This window comes from Molothrus ater, chromosome 8 (assembly GCF_012460135.2).
Source record: "Molothrus ater isolate BHLD 08-10-18 breed brown headed cowbird chromosome 8, BPBGC_Mater_1.1, whole genome shotgun sequence".
In the NCBI taxonomy this organism is placed as follows: Eukaryota; Metazoa; Chordata; class Aves; order Passeriformes; family Icteridae; genus Molothrus; species Molothrus ater.
In genome coordinates, this window is record NC_050485.2 from 8188085 (window position 1) to 8204275 (window position 16191).

Genomic DNA, 16191 nt, shown 5'->3' on the forward strand with positions numbered 1-16191 from the left:
ACACCAGCAGGCAGCACCTCAGGCACGGAACTCCTGGGTACTGACTCAGCTCCCTGGTCAGAGCAAAGCACAAACTCAGTAATGAGGAGAATGACTACAGAAGTATCTGCTCTTACCTCTACATCATACCAGAATGGTCTGAAGACTTCAACAGCCAGAGAAGCATTTAAAGAAACCCAATCCTCATGAAATCATGGAAAAGCAGGCTTATAATTAATTCATATTTCCAATTATTTGCAGTTATAAAACCTAAGTTGGAACCATTCATGAAAGAAACAGTCTCAGTTATCACTGGATGTTAAAAAGAAGCTTCCTTTTGGTGACCTAAATCCATAACAAAACTGACAAAATGAACAAATGTTTCAACATCCAGACATATTTTTCAGGGTACTCAGCCCACTTTAAAGAGCAGTCAAGTGGAAGCTGTGGTGACAGTGGCCCTTGATCCAATCTTGTATCAATACAGGTTTCCATCAGTTTTAAAATAACCTTTGAAAATGTAGCTATATTTCAATTTTGCATGCATGGACAAAGCTTGATAGTCATTGCTTCCATATAGTCATAACTCAGGACACTGACTTCTGCTTTTTCTAAGCACTAGAAATATGACACACACCATCAAATTTAAGCTTATTGTGGTCATCTTAGTATTGCAAGCATTCAATTATTAAATTTATCTTGGATTAACTTATGCATCACCCAAGACAACAGAACCTCTATTTCCTTTCTGTTTTTCAGGCAACTACTATCAATAGTCAAACACATGAAAATGTAGTCCATGAAAATATAAAAATGGCATCCAGTAAACCAACTGCCAGTGGATCAGAGGTGAATGCACTGCTCATTTTCAAATTATTAAACTCTTCTTATAAATCTACAAAAAATTCCCACATAAATTAAGTTCATCAGAATTTTAAAGAGAAACTTGAAAATATTCAGGTTCAAGGCCTTTAGCTAGGTATGCTGAACTGTAGAAGTGAAGTTTCTCTTACCATAATCATGGGACTGTTTGTGCAACACAGCTTCTCTACATGCTTCCTCCAAGAGCACAGGTAGAGGTTACAACAGGATGGGATACCACACTTAGCTGCAGGCAGCTTTCCAGCATGTAATTTAGTTACTCTTGAGAAGCAATACTTTGAAACAGGAATCTTTAGCTGCTGGGGGCATACAGCGCATCTTTATACCCTTGACCAGGGTATTTCAGCATCACAGTCATGACAGAGTTAATACCCACTAGCTCAGAGGAGAACAAAAGGTACTCCACTGCAACATGCCTAACATTTACATTGCCTCTCTTTGCTCATTAAACAGGTTTTGGTTAAATAATGAACAAACTGTATTACAGACTCCGATGAGAATTCCAAAATTATAAATCAACTGGTAAAGCCCAGAGGAGAATGAAGGGAGTGGGAGGGAAGGAAGGATAATATTGACTAATATAAAGGGCGCAGCTTGACAGTGGATATTCCTGCCACACCTGATCAAACATGCTCCATGGGGGAGGGGAAGGGAGGGAGAGAGCAAGAGGGGAGATGGGACAAGGCAGCCTGAAATTTGCATCCGGAACAGATTAAAATGGGTTCTTGGGGGATTGAGAAAATACATAATATATATTACTATAAATGCAAAATTGTACTAAAAGCTAACTCAAATGTCAAAGATTACAGCTTGAATAAATTTAAATATAAAAGCAATGTGTTTCCATGAGCTAATGAAAGAGACATGAAAGGAAGGTCTAGGGGAAAAAAAAAATCACCAAAAACCCCCTGTGCTGGGGACTGGACTTTTGATTGCCTGGCAGATGATGCAGGATACTCGCATCATTCAAAGTATTGCTTGGGAACAAGTCCATGTCTAAAATGGAAAAAAGATGGAGCACAGCAATGATGTCCTATCTCAAGACACTAGTCAGTAAATACCAGTCACTGCAGCTGAAATCACCTGTAAAAAGAATCCCATGTAGTCCAACCAACATGCTGTCATCCCCATATACAAGCAATTATTATCTCAGCAGGAACAACACTTACCTGATGACTAATACAAAGGGAGTCTCTGAATCTCTCAGTACATTAAACTTTGCTTTCTCTAACATAAGCAGATAGTGAACTTGGATTTTTTCCCCAACAAGTCAACAGTACATTGTACCTAGCTGCTCTAGATAAATGGCCAGTCCCTGACATTTACTTACACTGCATTTATTTGAGCATCCTGACAGTCCCTGCTCTTGTTGATGAGAAGAGGTATTTGCAATAATGGCAAAGAACTTCAGAAAGCTTATTAAAAAAAAAACTTCATCTCATAGAAGGAAGAAATGTAAAATTTCTTCCCAATACACTTTTGGTGACTGCACATATATCTTACAGAAAGTGAGTGAGCTTACAAAAAACCCCCATAAATCCAGACTGCCATGTAGTCCAGGTACAAGCATAACATCCAGAACAAAGACACTATCCAGAAATGCAAGCTGTTCAGGAGTTCCCTAAGATGTCACGATCTAACAGAAAAATCCTGCTCACAACCACAGAAAGTTAACCTGGCAGAGAAAAGCAAAGCATTACACTTACAGGCAGACATGTAAGAGGAAGGAATAAAGGCTTAGAACTGGCACGTGTCCTCAACACCTCTTGTCACCATCACCTGGAAGCAGCACTACAGTGCTTCCAGAGAACACGCTTTTTATGGCATTCCAGACTCAGTACTGATGCAAGAACCAGCATGCTTCACAGCTACAAATGCAAAAGGTTCATCTCAAACTAAGGTTGAGTGCAGTTCTGAGCAGTCACTGTAATAAAGGGACCAGAAATGAAGTTTACTTTCAAATACTACAATCAGTAAGAAAAATCCTGGGAAGAACATGCAGAATGCCATATGGCGTTTAAGATTAGCTTCACCTCCAGACTCTCAACATATACTTGGGTTACACTTAAACAATCACTCCTGAAACTACAAAACCAGAAAATGTTGGGGGAAGGGGAGAACGATGGGTTGTGAGAAAAACAATGCTCAGAATACACACCACAGCCTTGTGTACTACTTCTCTAATCAATACAGATTTCCAGTGCAGGTGATCACAATTTTTTTCAGTGCAGGTGATCACAAAGTCTTTCACTTGAAATCCAAGAGACAGAAACAGAGGTCTGTGGTTTACTTATTACGTGATGAAAGCTAACAAACCAAAGAATGTGAGGAAAAAACAAAAAGAAACCACTTTCTAAGCAGATTTTTCCATCACTCACAGATCAGAAGGCATAAATAAACCACAAAAAAGCTATGCATGATAATACATCACATTTCATATACTACTACAAGCTTCAGTATATCAAAGAAACGTGCATCTTTATAAAAATGTGTGTGCATACACACACACACACAAAAAAATTATATATATCCCTACAGACAGTGGCAGCAGTGGTATTTCTGTGCTAGTTTACATTGATATTATTTGCCCAAAAGTATGTGCATGTTTCCTCTTTTCTTGTTCTTCAATAAATGACTTCTGGATAGTAAATAAGACAAATAAATACACCTGTACATTTACTTACCTATACCCTAGCAGGTGCACATACCTGGTAATTTCTGCAGAAGCTTACCTGTTATATTATTCAGCACTTCTTTTAGGTGGCTAAAGCTATGCAGCAGGGGATCCCTTTCTTCATCCTATAGGTTACACATAGGAAGCAAGTAATTAAGGAGGCAAACATATTCCTGAAGACAAATCTTAATAATGGGTCTGTTTAAGACCTCACCATCACATTCACAGAAGTGCTGTGGTTTGAGTTTATCACTGTCAGCATGTTTACACCATCAAATCCAAAAGCAGCATTTTTATTTTCCTGCCAGTGCTCCCCAATATCACACAGCTGAAATGTCAAAGCATAGGTCCAACACTGAGCATTCTGCTTTGGTTTTATTGTCCTTACAAGTATTTCTAATCAGCCTTCCGCTATTCAATAAATTTCACTGCAAATCTAACTCATATCATATTGAAATGGCTCATCTGGATTTGCTATAATGTTAATCTATGCAGATTGTAATGGGAGCAGAAATACAATGACATTTTATGCCATTAAAATAAGTTGAAGAAAGAATCACAGTGCAATATTTATATGAATTAGCTGCATCCTTTAGCCTTAGTCTATCTTTATGACATTAAACTAAGGAGGAGCAGCAGTTTCTCCAAGCTGAGTGCAGCCGCACCCACACCTTGAGGAGAGGCCGTGAGCTCTGATGAAGAAATGCTTGTTAGAAAGAAAAAGGGCCCTGCCCTTTGACAAACTGAAACCACTTGTGCTGGATGACAGCCATCTCCACTCATGTGACATTCCGAAGTGCACCACATCCACACATTAACATTGTGGCAGCTAAAAACCCACCAAAGCATGGTTACACTTGGAAACACTTTGTTTAGGATTTTTACCAAAGCAGGTTTGAAACTATGGATAGGTTTTAGCCAGGAATATAAACAGCAGCAACAAAACAGAGCTGAAAACAGATACAATGCCATATGAAAAATTTTAAAATACTCTATATATAATTACTTCCCCAATTTTTATTTCATGTCTTTTGTGATGAAGACTGTCTTCCCCAAGAAGGTACAAAAGATACATAAAAACACTGTGTTAAATAAAATAACACCATATATGGAAATTCCCTGACACCCCCGGTGATAGAAGTCTAAATGAGACTATTCCCACATGGAATACAATGTGGGGTTTTTATATTTACAGGATAAGAAGGTAGAAGACAAGTAGCTTTGTAGCTTTTGCAATCACTGTCACAAGATGCCCAAAACAATGTAAACAATGCAGAAAGTTATTCCAACTTTACTTACAAAAGTACTTTAACAAATGCTACAAAAAACTGAGGTACTTTTCCAACGCCAGCTGGTTTCTGTGATAGGTGTTTCTACCTGCTGCTACAGATGGCAACAATTCAAGGTAACTTACCAGATGTGTGTGAGTGCTCCATCGGGCATTACGCTTTATGGCTCCCACCACTGCATTGATTTCACCTTGTACAATGTAAATATTCTTATCCACCATCCTGACAATTCTGAAAATAAAGGTAATTCAAATTAATCTCTAGCCTCTTAGAGTAATTGTCTTCCTCAGATTAAACAAAGTTGACTCCAACCAAGAGAAGGCCTGCAGTGATGCAAGAAACTCTTTCAAATTTGTTTTGTGCATCCACAAAATACAAGTTAGTACATGTAACAAATACAAGTACTTCACCAAAAGAAAACACTTTTCCATAGCATGTTTTCAAAATCATGAGAGCAGAGAGTTAGTTCTAACAGCATCTTTGTAATGCAAGAGATCACTCTGCCAAGGCGCATTCCTAATTTTTTTTCCAGTCTATGTGAGTTGACAGAAAGATAAAGTGTTGGGGTACCAGGACAGACATCCATGGCAATGCCATAACACATGCATCTCCAGCACTTATGCAAATTCCTGCAGCCCTACATGGAACACAAAGCTAACCTTGTACTCTCTTAAATAAGCATCAGTGGGATGAATAAGCTGGCCAGAGCAAACCTATTTGGGACTTAAAACGTTGACGAAATAAAGTAATTTGTAACAGATGTTGATTTCACACTTGCTTCACAAAACAAAGCTTTCAAGAAAGCAGAAAAGTAAAAAAGATGTGAGTAAAACCCCACAAAGAAATGAGCAAAACTGGAGACAAAACTGGATGAACCCAGGGAGAAAAATGAGAAAGCTAAAGGCAGGCACCTACTCTCCTGTAGTCTGAGGTCAAATAGGGAAAATACTTAAACTGATGCATCCAGAAAGAGGCAGAAGGGGGGGAAAGAAATTAAAAGCAAGAAGATTTCTGACAGTCTGAGAAAAAGAAGAGTGAACTTCTATGGGACTGCTCTCTTTATAGTAGCTGTAGCTCAGTACAGTCAAGCATCAAGACGCAAGAATGAAGGGGAATGAACAGACACAAATGTTTATAAATAAAAACAGGACTTATAAAGAGGCCAAAGAGTCAGATGATACCATGTCTGTAAATGAGAAGGATTTAGTGATATGGTAGCCAAATAATGAGACTTTTTCAGGAAAAAGAATGAAAGGAAAATGAGGACTCCAGCTTGAAATCACAACAGGTCATCCACAGGGAAGCAAAAGATTGGAAAGAGGTGAAAGACTGATCATAACACTTCAAACCTGACAGGCTCATTTAAAGGACTCAGCTGGGAAGGGGAGGCAGGGCTAATAAAGCACAGAGAATATGAGAAGGACTTTTGCCCATGTAACAAAAGCAAAGCTGGAAAGAAATGGTTTTGGTGGATTACACGGGACCTCAGAAAGATCACCACAGAAATTTCAGAATATTCATCCTGGATCTGTCAGGCTTCATGTTAATTAGCATGTCTGAATTATCAACAATGCTTCAAATACACAAACATCCGCTGAATGAAAGAGACTAATCTGCTTCAGGACTCCATAAATAATGGAAAGAAAGCAAAGTTTTATAAAAAGGTATCTCATCAAGGGACAGCATCAGATTTGTTGCTTCATTTTTTCAGGTGTTTGCAATAGAATGCTCTTATAGCAAAACTGTTTATTTCATTAAACGAATTATACATAATGGCACTCCCAGGTGTAAGACAATAATTTAAGGGCAAAGACAAAAGTATTTTGTAAGAACAGTCATGACGGACAAATAGCGTTTCCAAGTAATTTGCTTGTGCCCTGAAGAACAAAGGCTTATATCCTTACTCCACAATATATAACAGAACCACCAATACACTTCCTACTCATGTGGCAAATGCTTGAGAGATGTTCCCATCCTCAACAGTAAATTATTCCATACATTATTCAGATGATTGCATTGAAATACCATTGATCACAATGTTTCTATTTCACTTTATTGTCGTTGTTTTAGTACAAGGCATGAATGGGAGATTTCTCCTTCATGTAGAATTCCTTGCTTCTTTATTTTTTCTTTCAGTAATTCCATTATTTTCTGTATTTCTACATCAGCAGTTTCAGGGCTCAAATTCTAGTCCAGGGAAGTACTTCTGAGGAAATACTCTATCCACTCTTATTTGTCAAACCTAAGTTTTTCTGTTCACTGTTTCAAAACAGTATTGAACATGTAAAGCATGTAGCAACATTCCAGGCATTTAGCAAACTGACATGGAAACATTATTGCAGAAATCATGTAAATATCAGACAGACATACTACAAATCTTGCACATTTATAGATACTCAATAGTTCTGACAGTATTTAAAGTGAAGACAAAGCTTAAATGCTGTTCTACATACTACTGAATCTGCTTGTAAGACTTCTATTTCTTCTCCTCTGTTTTTAACATAAAATAATTAAATAAAAAGTTGGTTAAAACTCTGTCTCTCCTGAATGTAGAAGACTTAAAATTCCCAGCTAACTGTAAGTGGCAAAATATGAAGAAAATAGACAAAAACCTCCAACACACACCTTTTCCTTTTCACCTGTTCCTAGCAAAAACTCTATGTTACTTAGCAGGACACTCCTGACATATGAAAACCCTGCAAAACTCAGGGCAGTATTTCATTGCTAACTGAGAAGACTCAATGAAAATGCACTCCTTTCCTCACTGCAGATTCTATTAAATATAACTTTATTCAAAACTACAAAAATTCACTTTATGCACACCAACAAACTCATTTCACCAGTGAAACTGAAACAACCTATCATGCTGCAGATGCAAATTCCCACTCAGGCTCTGAACATCAAACATCGAGCTCACTTCCCCACCAACACTGGGTGGAGATGGAGGGAAATACTGCTTTATATTTAAGCTTGTAGCTAATCAAGCAGTAGCATTCCAAAGTAAACCAAAAAGCCAATGGAGCTTTGCAACTTCATGTTGGAGAAGAAAACAGAAAAGAACTACAAAGTGAGGAGGAAAGACAGACAACTATTTTCAGAGAGATGCACCTTGTAAGATAAGCCCACCAAAAGACTCACCCATCCATGTAAAAACTGAAATTTGGAATTTTATTTCAAGTGATGGATACAGCTTCACTAAACTCCAAACTTCCCAAAGGCTACCCCTTTTAAATTATTAGATAATTTCTGTATGTATTCCTTCAACTGTAGCATCACCACAAGGAACAACTGATCACACTTTAGAGCTCAGTATAGATGTCCTGAATCAAAAGAAGTTTTAAGATTGAAATGAATGCTGTGAAGCAGCAGAGAAAAAAACTTACACAATTTACCAGACCAGCACTGAATGATCAGCTGGGTTTACAGAAGCATGGTGGGAGTCAAGCAAAACCACCAGACATTTGTTCAACTTAGAGAAGAAAAAATGTTAACATGAATTCAGGCTTAATGTTATAAAGCTATGGTCTGAAGAATGGGGTATTGTAAAAGAGTTGAACAGGTTAACAGAACGAATACTGAAGATCGTCAACGAATTTGAAACAACCTCCCTAGCAAAGGTATGTTTCAATACCTCCTGATCTCAAACCAAGAATAAATGCCTTTCTTGGTTTTTTTCTTTGGCTTTCTTGCACAAAAATATAGCGGATTCAATACAGAAACAAATGGGTTCAGTTCTGTGGTGTTAAGTTAGGGAAAAGGAAAAAAAACAAAGAAAGGTACCTACTAAATTTCAAATGCTTTTTAGCTCCTTAGTCCTTCAGCTAGTTAACTGAAAGGTTATATAAACTCCTGTTTCTTAGTCAAGACAGATTCATACATCTGCTTAAGACTGCAGATTAGTCCTCAGATATGCTCCTGCACAGAAATTCAACAGACAGCACAGTGAAAATGAGAGCTTCAAACCAAGACAACAAGGTGCCCAGTCCACCACAAGAAGAAGAGGGCTGCTACCTTTCACAGCTTCACTGACAACAGCACTGAGAACACTAAGTGGGAAAAGGTCGATGCCTAATCATGTCATGAAAGAACAAAAGCTCATCAAAACCTTCAACAGTGCTCTATGGATAATAATTATCACTATTCTGAGACTTCTGAAATAGCATCACATGTAGAATCGTCATATAAAAACATTGACAAGATTTACACCTGCTAATGTTATTTCACACATGCACTGAACATTCCATTTCTCAACCTCGGAATGTCTTACCCCTACACATCCCAATAGATAGGAAGCCAAATTATTCCTAATATTACCACTCCCTCTTCTGCAGCAAAATGCCTGCAATTCTTCTGCAAACAAGCAAGAGTTAGCATCACAAGCAACAAGGTCTGGCAGACTTTCATCAAGTCATTTCTTCTATCATTAACTTTAGCCTTCAGCCATGCACCTGATTTAAACCCAGTGGCACTACTCCAATAAACAGCAGTAGTGAAAAACAATATAACCACAACATAGAAAGGTAGTATTTCAAAGTAAGCTTCTGTTGACCCAAATTTTTACTGTTTATGACAATGCAGGAATAATCCAGATAGCTTCTGACCTAGATTTGCCCACCAGAGTCCTGATACAATACACTGCTACTAAAACAGAACACGCAACCTTGAATCACAAACAACTCCTGGCAATCTCACAGCCAGCTAGGCTTCCCAGAAGCCCAAGTGGCAATCAGAAAGCTCCTTTTCTTCCTCCTAAACTTCACATGGAAGGTACGTGAACATCTACACAGAAATTTAACTTGCTTGGGTTTTTCGAGTAGTAACTGTTCTGCAAAAAGCATCAGAAGCAGCAAAAGTTCAAAGAAGTCAGGATGTTTCTCCAAAGGCTAGCTCCTAATGCCTGGACAAAAGTGAGATAAAGCAAAAATTTGTAAGTATGGAAAGGAACTGTGCAGTCCTGGGCATTTAAGAATGCCCTTTAAAAGATAAGCAGCAGCAGCATGGTAGCAGTGGCACATCAGAAAGGAAGACAGGGACAAGCTTCCCTATAAGCCTCCACATTCAGCTGCAACAGTGAGATTGGGCCTGGGAATCAAGTAGAGAAAGGCGAGTCGCATTTACCTGTCAAAACTGCATAGTAAAAATGAAACCTAAGGTTATTATGGTGAGGGAGATTTTCTTTTTTCCAATTATTTCATACTGTTGAAACTATGAAACATGTCACCAGATGAACTCATAAGACAGACGCTAAGCGGGCTCTGAGCTTTCCCCCGCCACAGCCATGAGCTGGCCATACGCCAGGAAGAGCCTGCCGACACCAATCGCAGGCAGCAAGCCCCCGTGGGCACGGGGAGCGGATGGTGTGCAGGTGCAGCGCCCATCCCGCAGCTCGCTCCGGCCCGCCCGCTGTTCCCCGCAGCCCGCGGCGGCCGTTGCCAGGCGGGCCCGCGCGCCCCCGCCCCGTGGGCACCGCCACGCGTGTCAGCCCCGGCCGGCCGGAGGGGCGGCCGCCGCCCCGACCCGCGCCCGGCCCCCGGGGCTGCCGCGGTCCCGTCCCCGCCCCCCGCCGGTCCCGCAAGGTTCCCCCGCCGCCGCTTCCCTCCCGCCCGCCCCCACGTCGCGACAGTATCGCGACAGGCGGTCGCTGCCCGGCACTGACCCCCGCATCCAAAATGGCGGCGCCTGCTCCCCGCGGCGGCGGCCGCTTCACATAACCGGGCGGGCGGCACCGCGGGCGGGAGGGCTCGGCCCGCCCCCTGTCCGCCCCTCCCTGCCGGCGGCGGCGGAGGCGAGGCCGCGGAGCGCGGGGTCCGCGGGGCACGGGCAGGGACACCGGCCCCGCTCCCTCGCACTGACGTGGAAACCGGCGCACCGTGACCCGCTGCCTGGTTACTGCGCAGACGGACAGCCCGGACAGCCAACCCGCGCATGATGCGCCGCGCAGCTCCCCGCGACGCCCAATGGGAACACGGCTTGCGACCGGAGGAGGCGGGCCCTATGGTGACAGCGGTGGGCAGCCAATGAGAGGCGAGAGGGTAGAACCAGCATACCCTCTGGCCAATCGCGACGCGGTGCGGCGCCGCAGGCGCGCCTGAGCGGGCGCAGGTCGGGAGGCTGGGCGGAAGCCGGCGGGAGCGCTGCCCTCGCAAAGCATTGTGGGCCGGGCCGCCCGCGGCTTGTGGGAGCCGGGGCCGCCCCGAGCGGAGGGTGTGAGGGAGTGGGTGACGGCGCCGGGGCTGCACAGCCCGCGGAGGGCAGCAGCGGCCTTCCGCCGTGCTTCGCCAGTATTCTCAGCTTGTTCCACAGCCTCTTGCAGCTGGTACCCAGGCACGGCAGCGCCCGGAGGAGCGCACGCCGCCTGTCCTTTCTCCGCAGTCCTGCTCCCCAGAACTCCCCTCAGACCTGGGCACAGCTGATCGCTTGCTCAGCTTGGGCTACAAGCCACGGGCTGCAGCCTTAGTTCATCCAGCACAGTGATCTTGGCAGACAGAAACCACCAGGGAGTTTAACTGCTCTGTGAGGCTGCTTTATTGGCCTGCTCTTTGCAGCAAGAACAATCACAGCCTTGTGGCTATCCGGCACTTGGCAAAAAGGGTTCTTGGTGCTGCTCCCTCCCTCTCAGGTGCCTTCTATGTCTATGCTCCAGTAGCAATGCTGTGTGCCTTAAAGGCAGTAATTTGCAGGGGTGACTACTTGTTTAAGCCTCTGCCCTTTGAACTCGGGACAGAGCACAGAAGGTTCTTGCAGCTGTGTTACAGTTTTACAGCTCTAGGATCTTCAGTCAGGTCAGCCTGGGCATCGGTTGAGGCAGATGTTAGAACTGTCAAAGCAACAGCTACCCCAAAATCCTACACTCTTTAGGGAAATCACAAATCACTGGGGCCAAGAGAAAGGTGAAAGGGTCAAAAAGTATTCATTCACTTTTAATCACAATTTCATCTACCACAGTGTGACTGAGGAAAGTTCTCAGACAAAGGCTCAAGGGAACATCCAACAGCACTGGTGACCAGCCAAATAATAAATCTGAGGCTGACTTCAATGCTGCCCTAAAAAATGGCCAGGTATCATCACATACCAGTGGCTGTCAGACTATTGCCTGATCGAGATTCAACGTGCCTTACATTGAAACTGCTGTTACCTCCCAGCTCTGACACTGCCAGGGGACCTTCTTCAGCCTGGCTTTACCTGGCAGCATGTAGGAAGTATTTGGATTTGGAAGTTTAAGCTGTAATTGCATTAAGCAGCCACATTACCTAGAGGTGAAGCAAGAAAGAGCATGCCCCAATGGTCTAGCCATAGGCACAGAAGCTAGGAGCTATTCCTCCAGCCTCTGCTGCAGCCATGCAGTTTATCTCGAGTTTCTCAGCTGGGAAACAGTCAAATACTCACCGAGCCCAGATTTCAAATGCAACGAGTGAAGGTTTGCAGAACAAGCAAATTAGTTGCTAATGCTTTCTCCTTCCCTTTTGCCCCACTCCAGCAGATGCTAACTAACAGCCTGGTGGTATTTGCCAGACATTTTGAAATCCACAGGAGTTCATCTGCCACTCCATCCATCTGCTCCCTGCTCTGGAAGGGGGATTTCAGGTGCTGGCTTAGCCACTGTACCCCTTGCAGCTCAGTCCAGCTTTGTCATGCCTGCCAAGAAAGGGTCTGGACCCCATTCTATGCCTTCTTGCCCCTTCCAATGTCCACTGTGTAGCTCAGGCTCCCACCCAGTCACATCTGGTGAATTGGACCCTGCTAAGGTGTTATTTATGGAAGCCTGTCACGGAGCCTGAAACCAAGCCAGGCAGGAGCCTTCTGCTTCACCCAAATGCATCTTAGTGCATTAATAAAGAGCAAACATTGCAATGTGCTTTGCATTTTTACTTACAATCCAGCACTGCATTGTCTGGAGAGAAAAACAATGTGGTATGGCCCCACAGTGCCTGGGGAGGAGAGCTCCCTCTCACACACTACAGCACTGCGTTAGTCAGCCCTCAGACAGCCCAGCACCACCCTGGCTGCACGACAAATCCTGCTGATGGGACAGTGTGGCACCAACATCTCCAGCCTGGCAGCAGTGAGGAAACCTGGCTTCCCTGGACTGCATGATCCAGCAGTGTTTGAAGTGAGTGGTGCACAGCTATGGGCACGTGTGGGCAAATGGGAGCACTCTGCACCAAAAGATCCAGGTGTAGGACCAGGACATAGGATAATCCCTTGTCCCTGTATTTCCAAGATAATGCACTAGTTCCTACACACAATATCATGGTACAATGAAACCAAAGATCAGACAAGTAGTCTGTGCACATCCCCCTGCTATCTGGAAAGCTTAGCTTTATCTTCACTGCAAAAATGCAACTTTTCAGCAGCTTCTGTCTTGAGTATTCCTCCTTAGCCCACAAGGAACATATGGAAGGGATGCAAACTCACCAAACTCACTGACAATCATCCCCTCAGGCCTTTCCCAGCTACCTGGTCAGCTCACCTGCTTTCATGAGACACCTGAGCAGCCAGCCCATTGCAAAGAGCACAGTCTCCATATCACACCAACTTCTTGCCTTTGGTGAGACTGTCAGAAATCCATGCTGCCAACCACCTGCATCTCTGCAATCTGCACCAGCCTTGTATAGTCCTTAACTCTTGCTCAGGCATCATCAGTTCATGGTTATCTTCAGAGCCCAGATATCAGACCCATGGGCACTTGTAACACAGAAATTTTCCAGCAGGTTAGGTAGTCTGAGATCTTCCCCTCCTCTTGGAGGCTTTTGCTGTTTCTCAGAGGCTTAGTAAGGTCTCTAGAAAAGAAAGCAGAAAGATGGAGTTTCTCAGAAGGTACAAGCAGTTGTCATGGCTAGAAACTATGTGCAGCCACTCTTCCTAGAGCTAAGCATCCCCAAACCACTACTGATCATGTGCAGAACACAGTGTTTCTAAGCAGCTTCTCCTTTCCAGAGCAAGCTCGGGTAGAGATTAGCCCAAAGCCAGCTGAAGGATCTCCAAAGGAAAACTGATGTGTGGCATCTGACACAATCTGGAATCCAAGTCAGGACCTACAACTGAAACAGCAGAGCTGCTGTTGCAGAAACAATTAAAAGGATTAAAACACTTCTCTGGACACTACACAAACTATTAAAAACTGTACAAACTATACCAAGTACAGTATTGAACCTGCAGAGCAGATTCCTAAATCGAAAATACCTTCCCAGCTGTTCCACTTAGCCTGTGTCTCCAGAACACTCCTGCACTTCCCAGTGACATCAAGCTCCCCCAGTGAACTTCCCAGTGTGATGTTTTCGTTGTCTCTTCTTGGCGAAGGCAACCCATGCCTTTTTGGCAGGAGCAAGCTGGGCTCAGTTAGTCATATCTTTGTCACTTCTTGGCTAGACTACAGCTATGTGATACACCTGGGCATGAAGCCCACAGTGATTGTCAAATGCCAACTAGAAGAGCATGCTGCAGTGGCAGCCCTGGCTGCCACGAGTGCATCAAACCTACCTCTGCTCTCTAGGCCAACTTCTGGCATGAAAGCCAAGCCAAATTCAAGCTTGAGTCCTGATCTTTGAGGCATTTGCCATCCATGGCATGGACCCAGCATGGCTAAAAGATCAGTTAAGACATAGAGATGGAAACCATAATCATCAACAACTGCACCACTCTCCAAGAGCAGTAAGCCCATCCAGCATGAGAACCATGTTTGTCTGCGGCAGAGACAGATCTTGTCTGAGAACAAACTCTTCCCAGGTGGTGAAAAAGGAAGGGTGTCTAAGATGCTGAGTAATTCCCTTCTTTATCATATCCCATCTCTCTGCCAAGACATGAATCAGGGTCACTCTTGGTTTAGTTTGCTTTTACATTTTTTTTCTTTTCTATTTTATTTTATTTAAAATAGTAACATCAGTCTCCTGAACCCATGTGAAGCTCTTGTTCTCTTCCCCAGAAATCAAGTCTCCTGCTGGCAGGACAAGATGCACTACAGCTAAGAGGTCTTGGCACTAACCAACAAGATCTACATTTCAACGACAAGCACTAGAGCCTCCCTCCCAAAGACACCCTTCAGGGGTCAGTCCAGCAGTTGAATTGAGGATGCCTTGATGACAAACTCCTTCTGCAGGTCCCTGGATGGTCTAGTACAACAGTCTTGGCCCTGTGCTCCGCAGGGAACCAACTTGGGACGTGGTGCTCAAGAGAAATAGCTATTATTACTTGTAAGTCTAAGCACAAACTGTGTTTGCTGCAGGCTACTGTAGGTGAAAGGTTTGGAGAGAGAGGGAGGCAGCTGAAAATAAGGTCCCTTCGTTGCTGCAGACCTTATGCTCAGTTTTCCACTTGCCTGTGGCATGTTGTGATAGAGACAGAGTGCCCTGTGGAAAGTGCTAGTGCTGTTACACTGTGTCTGCTTCTCCTAATGGAGACAAACCTATGCCGAGGTGGATTAAAATCTGAGCTAGAAACAGATGCGGTCCAGCTTTCTGTCATTTTTGGCAGGCAAAAGAGTAGTAAGGCAAACACAAGCCCCAGATTACTACCACTAAAAAACCACAGTAATTTCTCACGAGTATGTCAATGTTGTGATTCCTTTTAAACTCTCTGTATTTGTACTGAATTAACGTGTCAGTGAATGTTTTTGAGCAATAATCCATAATGCCTGGGTCTGCTTAACCTCTTTTTACATCCTGTGTTGCTCCGTGTGCATTTGTCTTTCCATGCGTATCTTTACGTCTTGTTATGCATTTATTAGGCTCCTTAAATTTGGCTGGTAAATCATTCAGGGTTAAAATTCACTACTCTTCTCACAATATTATTTCCTAATCTTTAAAATATGTCAGTGGAAGAGCTTGACGGTGACCTTTGACATCATAAATTGGAGAGAAGGTTGACATGAGAATGACCTCAAGAAAATCAGACCGTAGAATCACACATCGCACTCCAGAAGAGCCTGACAGGGACAAACTTCTCCCCTGGGCTCCCGGAGCAGGACAGAGAGGCTAAGCCCGGCTTCTACAAACTTCTCCCTGTAAGCATTGGGAGAGAGGGGACCTGTTTAGTTGGAGTAAAATGTGTGTGCCAACACGTTCAAGGCTTGCTGTAGCAAGTACAAGGATTTGGGGACATTTCAGGGAGTGATCGCACCCTGCAGTACACTTCTGCAGTGGGATTTTGCCGTGAACTTCAGTAGAAGCCAGGCTGGAATCTAAACTACGAGCAGCATTTAGGCTCCAAAAGACGCATCAGTGGCTGGAGCGTGGTGTTTGTCACACACCCGGTAACCTCCGTGTCCCGGTAGGAGCGGCACAGTATTGACAGAGAAGCGCTTCCCCGTACCGCCTAGAGCCGCAACAGTGCGTGCGGTAACTAGCCTGGGATTAAGCATGCCCTGCAACT

The 16191-nt window shown here is 43.7% G+C and overlaps 1 protein-coding gene across 5 annotated transcripts in view; it reads right to left on the minus strand.

Moving 5' to 3' along the window:
* Positions 1–10682, minus strand: part of GBF1 (golgi brefeldin A resistant guanine nucleotide exchange factor 1) — a 98469-nt gene extending 87787 nt beyond the window's left edge. For all 5 annotated transcript variants that reach the window (XM_036385996.2, XM_036385995.2, XM_036385993.2 and 2 more), the window contains exons 1-3: positions 10481–10682; positions 4950–5055; positions 3594–3660 (exon numbers count right to left, since the gene is read on the minus strand). In XM_036385996.2, the coding sequence (XP_036241889.1) occupies positions 3594–3660; positions 4950–5055; positions 10481–10488 (181 nt within the window). In that variant the 5' untranslated portion in view covers positions 10489–10682. The remainder of the gene's footprint in view (positions 1–3593; positions 3661–4949; positions 5056–10480) is intronic.
* Positions 10683–16191: the final 5509 nt, after the last annotated feature.